The sequence below is a fragment of the Hordeum vulgare genome, chromosome 5H (genome assembly GCF_904849725.1).
Source record: "Hordeum vulgare subsp. vulgare chromosome 5H, MorexV3_pseudomolecules_assembly, whole genome shotgun sequence".
Classification (NCBI taxonomy): Eukaryota; Viridiplantae; Streptophyta; class Magnoliopsida; order Poales; family Poaceae; genus Hordeum; species Hordeum vulgare.
This window is the reverse complement of record NC_058522.1, coordinates 553188493-553195888: the sequence shown is the minus strand read 5'-3', so window position 1 is coordinate 553195888 and position 7396 is coordinate 553188493. Positions and strand designations below refer to the sequence as shown.

At 47.6% G+C, this 7396-nt stretch overlaps 1 protein-coding gene across 2 annotated transcripts; it reads right to left on the bottom strand.

Moving 5' to 3' along the window:
* Positions 1-5522: 5522 nt before the first annotated feature.
* Positions 5523-7153, bottom strand: LOC123399025 (loricrin-like). Of its 2 annotated transcripts, none has more exons than XM_045093459.1 (2): positions 6215-7153; positions 5523-6142 (listed from the first exon to the last, which is right to left on the bottom strand). In XM_045093459.1, the coding sequence occupies exons 1-2, from the start codon at positions 6484-6486 to the stop codon at positions 5962-5964; spliced, it is 453 nt and encodes a 150-aa protein (XP_044949394.1). In that variant the 5' UTR covers positions 6487-7153; the 3' UTR covers positions 5523-5961. The 2 variants fall into 2 exon arrangements, with proteins under 2 accessions (XP_044949394.1, XP_044949393.1); XM_045093458.1 differs by having other exon boundaries at positions 5523-6145; positions 6218-7153.
* Positions 7154-7396: the final 243 nt, after the last annotated feature.

Sequence of the window (7396 nt, the reverse complement as noted above, 5' to 3'; positions counted from 1 at the left end):
GTTTCTAATGCATAACCCCAAAACGATAACGACAAATCGGTAAGAGACATCATAGATCGCACCATCTCTAATAAAGTACGATTACGACGTTCGGACACACCATTACACTGTGGTGTTCCAAGCGGTGTTAACTGTGAAACAATTCCACATTGTCTTAAGTGAGCACCAAACTCGAAACTCAGATATTCACCCCCACGATCAGACCGTAGGAACTTGATCTTCTTGTTACGATGATTTTCAACTGCACTCTGAAATTGCTTGAACTTTTCAAATGTTTCAGACTTGTGTTTCATCAAGTAGACATAACCATATCTACTCAAATCGCCAGTGAAGGTGAGAAAATAGCGATATCCGCCGCGTGCCTCCACGCGGACCACACACATCGGTATGTATGATTTCCAACAAGTCACTTGCACGCTCCATTGTTCCGGAGAACGGAGTCTTGGTCATCTTGCCCATGAGGCATGGTTCGCACGTGTCAAGTGAATCAAAGTCAAGTGACTCCAAAAGTCCATCAGCATGGAGTTTCTTCATGCGCTTTACACCAATATGACCTAAGCGGCAGTGCCACAAAAATATGGCGCTATCATTGTTAACTCTAACTCTTTTGGTCTCAATGTTATGTATGTGTGTATCGCTATCAAGATTCAATATGAACAACCCTCTCACATTGGGTGCATGACCATAAAAGATGTTACTCATAGAAATAGAACAACCATTATTCTCTTACTTAAAAGAGTAACCGTCTCGCAATAAACAAGATCCAGATATAATGTTCATGCTCAACGCAGGCACTAAATAACAATGATTTAAGTTCATAACTAATCCTGATGGTAACTGAAGTGAAACTGTGCCGACGGCGATTGCATCAACCTTGGAACCATTTCCTACGCGCATCGTCACTTCATCTTTCGCCAGCCTTCGTCTATTCCGCAGTTCCTGTTTCGAGTTGCAAATATGAGCAACAGAACCGGTATCGAATACCCAGGCACTACTATGAGAGCTGGTTAAGTACACATCAATAACATGTATATCAAATATACCTGATTTTTCTTTGGCCGCCTTCTTATCTGCCACATACTTGGGGCAATTGCGCTTCCAGTGACCCATACCCTTGCAATAGTAACACTCTGTTTCAGGCTTAGGTCCAGCTTTGGGTTTCTTCGTCGGATTGGAAACAGGCTTGCCGCTCTTCTTTGAATTACCCTTCTTGCCTTTGCCGTTTCTCTTGAAACTAGTGGTCTCATTTACCATCAACACTTGATGCTCTTTACGGAGTTCAGACTCTGCGACTTTCAGCATCGCAAACAACTCGCCGGGAGACTTGTTCATCCCTTGCATGTTGTAGTTCAACACAAAGCCTTTATATCTTGGTGGGAGTGATTGAAGGATTCTGTCAGTGATAGCCTCTTGCGGGAGTTCAATCCCCAGCTCAGCTAGACGGTTTGAGTACCCAGACATTTTGAGCACATGTTCACTGACAGACGAGTTTTCCTCCATCTTGCAAGCATAGAATTTATCGGAGGTCTCATACCTCTCGATCCGGGCGTTCTTCTGAAAGATAAACTTCAACTCCTGGAACATCTCAAATGCTCCATGACGCTCAAAGCGACGTTGAAGTCCCGGTTCTAAGCCATACAAGACTGCACATTGAACTACTGAGTAGTCCTCCTTACGTGCTAACCAAGCGTTCTTAACATCCTGATCAGCCGTAGCGGGTGGTTCATCTCCTAGCGCAGCATTAAGGACATAATCCTTCTTCCCAGCTTGTAAGATTAGCTTAAGATTACGAGCCCAGTCTACAAAGTTGCTTCCATCATCTTTCAACTTAGCTTTCTCTAGGAACATATTAAAATTCAGGGTGACTGTCGCGTGAGCCATGATCTACACCACAAATATATTCAAAATGGACTTAGACTATGTTCAAGATAATTAGAGTTCAACTTAATCAAATTATATGCTAAACTCCCACTCAAAAAGTACATCTCTCTAGTCATTTGAGTGGTTCATGATCCACTTACACTATCCCAAGTCCGATCATCACGTGAGTTGAGTATAGTTTCAGTGGTAAGCATCCCTATGCTAATCATATCATCTATATGATTCAGGATCGACCTTTCGGTCTCATGTGTTCCGAGGCCATGTCTGCACATACTAGGCTCGTCAAGCTTAACCCGAGTGTTCCGCGTGCGCAACTGTTTTGCACCCGTTGTATGTGAACGTTGAGTCTATCACACCCGATCATCACGTGGTATCTCGAAACGACGAACTGTAGCAACGGTGCACAGTCGGGGAGAACACAATTTCGTCTTGAAATTTTAGTGAGAGATCACCTCATAATGTTACCGTCGTTCTAAGCAAAATAAGGTGCATAAAAGGATTAACATCACATGCAATTCATAAGTGACATGATATGGCCATCATCACGTGCTTCTTGATCTCCATCACCAAAGCACCGGCACGATCTTCTTGTCACCGGCGCCACACCATGATCTCCATCAACGTGTTGCCATCGGGGTTGTCGTGCTACTCATGCTATTACTACTAAAGCTACATCCTAGCAAAATAGTAAACGCATCTGCAAGCACAAACGTTAGTATAAAGACAACCCTATGGCTCCTACCGGTTGCCGTACCATCGACGTGCAAGTCGATATTATCTATTACAACATGATCATCTCATACATCCAATATATCACATCACATCGTTGGCCATATCACATCACAAGCATACCCTGCAAAAACAAGTTAGAAGTCCTCTAATTTTGTTGTTGCATGTTTTACGTGGTGACCACGGGTATCTAGTAGGATCGCATCTTACTTACGCAAACACCACATCGGAGATATATGAGTTGCTATTTAACCTCATCCAAGGACCTCCTCGGTCAAATCTGATTCAACTAAAGTTGGAGAAACCGACACTTGCCAGTCATCTTTGAGCAACGGGGTTACTCGTAGCGATGAGACCAGTCTCTCGTAAGCGTACGAGTAATGTCGGTCCAAGCCGCTTCAATCCAACAATACCGCGGAATCAAGAAAAAGACTAAGGAGGGCAGCAAAACGCACATCACCGCCCACAAAAACTTTTGTGTTCTACTCGAGAAGACATCTACGCATGAACCTAGCTCATGATGCCACTGTTGGGGAACGTCGCATGGGAAACAAAAAATTTCCTACGCGCACGAAGACCTATCATGGTGATGTCCATCTACGAGAGGGGATGAGTGATCTACGTACCCTTGTAGACCGTACAGCAGAAGCGTTAGTGAACGCGGTTGATGTAGTGGAACGTCCTCACGTCCCTCGATCCGTCCCGCGAACAATCCCGCGATCAGTCCCACGATCTAGTACCGAACGGACGGCACCTCCGCGTTCAGCACACGTACAACTCGACGATGATCTCGGCCTTCTTGATCCAGCAAGAGAGACGGAGAGGTAGAAGAGTTCTCCGGCAGCGTGACGGCGCTCCGGAGGTTGGTGATGACCTTGTCTCAGCAGGGCTCCGCCCGAGCTCCGCAGAAACGCGATCTAGAGGAAAAACCATGGAGGTATGTGGTCGGGCTGCTGTGGAAAAGTCGTCTCAAATCAGCCCTAAAACCTCCGTATATATAGGTGGGAGGGAGGGGACCTTGCCTTGGGGCTCAAGGATCCCCAAGGGGGTCGGCCGAGCCAAGAGGGGAAGGTCTCCCCCCCAAACCGAGTTGGACTTGGTTTGGTGGGTGGGAGTCCTTCCTTCCCTTCCCACCTCCTTTTTTTTTCTTTCTCTTTGATTTTTGTTCAAATGCACATAGGGCCCCTTTTGGGATGTCCCACCAGCCCACTAAGGGCTGGTGCGCCACCCTCAAGGCCTATGGCTTCCCCGGGGTGGGTTGCCCCCCCCCCCCCTGGTGAACTCCCGGAACCCATTCGTCATTCCCGGTAACTCCGAAAACCTTCCGGTAATCAAATGAGGTCATCCTATATATCAATCTTCGTTTCCGGACCATTCCGGAAACCCTCGTGACGTCCGTGATCTCATCCGGGACTCCGAACAACATTCGGTAACCAACCATATAACTCAAATACGCATAAAACAACGTCGAACCTTAAGTGTGCAGACCCTGCGGGTTCGAGAACTATGTAGACATGACCCGAGAGACTCCTCGGTCAATATCCAATAGCGGGACCTGGATAACCATATTGGATCCTACATATTCTACGAAGATCTTATCGTTTGAACCTCAGTGCCAAGGATTCATATAATCCCGTATGTCATTCCCTTTGTCCTTCGGTATGTTACTTGCCCGAGATTCGATCGTCAGTATCCGCATACCTATTTCAATCTCGTTTACCGGCAAGTCTCTTTACTCGTTCCGTAACACAAGATCCCGCAACTTACACTAAGTTACATTGCTTGCAAGGCTTGTGTGTGATGTTGTATTATCGAGTGGGCCCCGAGATACCTCTCCGTCACACGGAGTGACAAATCCCAGTCTTGATCCATACTAACTCAACTAACACCTTCGGAGATACCTGTAGAGCATCTTTATAGTCACCCAGTTACGTTGTGACGTCTGATACACACAAAGTATTCCTCCGGTGTCAGTGAGTTATATGATCTCATGGTCATAGGAACAAATACTTGACACGCAGAAAACAGTAGCAACAAAATGACACGATCAACATGCTACGTCTATTAGTTTGAGTCTAGTCCATCACGTGATTCTCCTAATGACGTGATCCTGTTATCAAGCAACAACACCTTGTTCATAATCAGAAGACACTGACTATCTTTGATCAACTGGCTAGCCAACTAGAGGCTTGCTAGGGACAGTATTTTGTCTATGTATCCACACATGTAAATGAGTCTTCATTCAATACAATTATAGCATGGATAATAAACGATTATCTTGATACAGGAATTATAATAACAATTATATTTATTATTGCCTCTAAGGCATTATTCCAACAACTACTTCAAGTTAGGAGATGTTCCTCCCTCTTTAAGGAATATTCTCAGAGAGGATTGTAACTGCTCCCCTCTTAATTTGTAAAGTTGTGGCTGGTTTGTTTTCTAAAAAAACGACTAAAAGAAAATACAAAATTAATAGAAGTAAAAAATGCAACGGGTAACCGGCCTCAAGCGCAGTAAAAATATTTAACTGACCAGCAACAGGAGCGAATCAAAAATTAGGGCAAAAAATTAACTGCTGAACACAAGAGAAAAGAGACAATACGAATCTTGACAGGTGAATCAACGATCAGAAAATTGATATAGTCAAATTCAAAAAACATGAACTTACATACGACGTGTAGGATAATGTGATGAGGCGTTGTCTAGTCACCTAGACATAATGTTAGGATTAGATATTAACTGCCTACGGCAGTTAACTTTCTGCCCAAAACCATACTGTCCCGTACGGACGCTATCAAGTGTAATAGATGTCTGTTCATCCCGAACACGCGCCTCCACGTAACAGACGCCTCCTACAGGCGTCCTCTCTCTTGTAACTAAGAGGCGGCAATCCATGTATAAATACCCTATTGATGATCAATGAAGAAATCAGTTGATTCCATTCCCTTTTCATTCGTTACACGTTATCAGCCACGCTAGCTCTACCAAGAGCAATCACCGGAGAAGGAAGGACCAAGAAAAGGAAGGTAAGATGGCAAGAAACTTGCCAGACATCGCATCCGCGTTTGTTCGCTTCCTGCAAAGCGAGAACCGCCGCCCGTTCTTCGCCCGTCGCCGTCGTCTTCGTCGCTTCGGCAACATCTTCCGCCGCCATGGCCGCGGGGCCGTCTTCCGTCGCCGCACCGACGGCAGAGGCCTTCGCCACCGCTCCGGAATAGGTGGCCGTCGTCGCCCCTTCGTGTGGAACCGCCGTCGCCACGGCCGACGTCACCATGGCAACCCACGCCAGGCCTTCGCGCCTCGCACTGGACGCGGTGCTCAGGCTATCGCTCTGAATGCTCACGGTCTTCAAGCGGCACCTCCAAGCCCGCCTCCTCCTCTGCAACCGGCGTTCCAGATACCGCCGATGGATTGGCTCCTCGGCGGGCCAGCGGCCCCATTACTCGGCGAAGAAGATGATTTCGTCGCCGCCCTCGCACCACCGCCGTACCCAGCGTACTTCCATGGCGCCATCTTCAACCCGCCGACGCCGTCCACCGAACTCGAAGAGTACGAGTTCCCGCCGGGGTACGGTCCGGACGCGTACATGGATATTCCGACACCGACGCCGGCGCAAAGTGACGAGGACCCGGAGCACTTCATGCCGCCGGGATTCGGTCCTGTCCCTGGACTCGACTCGCCGCCACCGGTCGTGGAAGCCGGCGCACCCCTCGCTGCAGCGCCATTCGCCTTCGACCTCAACGTCGAGGTCGAGCCCGAGGACGAGGAGACCGGCGCTCTCGTCGGTGCCGCGCCTCTCGCCTTGGACTTCAGCGTCAAAGTCGAGCCCAAGGACGAGGAGACCGGCGCTCCAATCGCTGCCGCGCCTTCCATCTTCGACCTACAGGTCAAGGTCGAGCTCGAGAACGAGGAGTCGTTTGTTGCGAGTCTGGCCTCACCTCCGGCTCAGGCAACGCAGCAGTCTGGGCCACTGACGCCGCCACCGGAAGCACGCCGCCTCCTGCGCCGATTCGCTGCGGCAATGGCCTCCCGCCAGCCCGGTTTCTGTGCAGGCACATGGGACCCCGCCTCTCTTGGCTTCTCCGGTGAGGATGAGCGCGGTGGGAGTTCCTCGCGTCGCTGGTGATGCGACTGAGCAGCCCTGGAGGTCTCCGCCTGTGCCGGTCAGAGGATTAGGGATGGATGGGTCCGTCCTATCTATTCTTTCCTTATCCCACCGGCAGCCAGGCTGTCCCTTTTCTAGACTCTGCTAGGCCCATCTGCATGCGTGTGACAGCAGCAAAATTTATTTGTTTAATATCCCATACATGAGCTATCGATCAATCAAGTAACACTAGTACTTGTCATGTTTAGATTGTGCAGCTCCGTGTAGTTACATTGATGTGTTAGACAAATGATTATATGTTCAATGTGTTTGTATTTTGCAATCCCTATAACATATACAAATGGTACAATAATATTGTTTTTGCAATTGAGATTTATTTTTCTTGCAAATAAATAAATATCAACTCATCATCAATTAAGTCTAAAAATGCCGAAATGGCACGAAATGACTTTATTTGAATTGAATTGGTATGCAAAAAAAAAATTGTGAAGTGACTATATCTCGAACCGAGACGGACCCCAAATGTTGATATCTCGGAATGAGACGGACCTCATTTGGTGATATCTCGAAACGAGACGGACACCAAATGTTGATATCTCAAAACGAGATGGACCCCATTTGGTGATATCTCAAACGAGACGGACACCAAATGTTGATATCTCGAAACGAGACGGACCC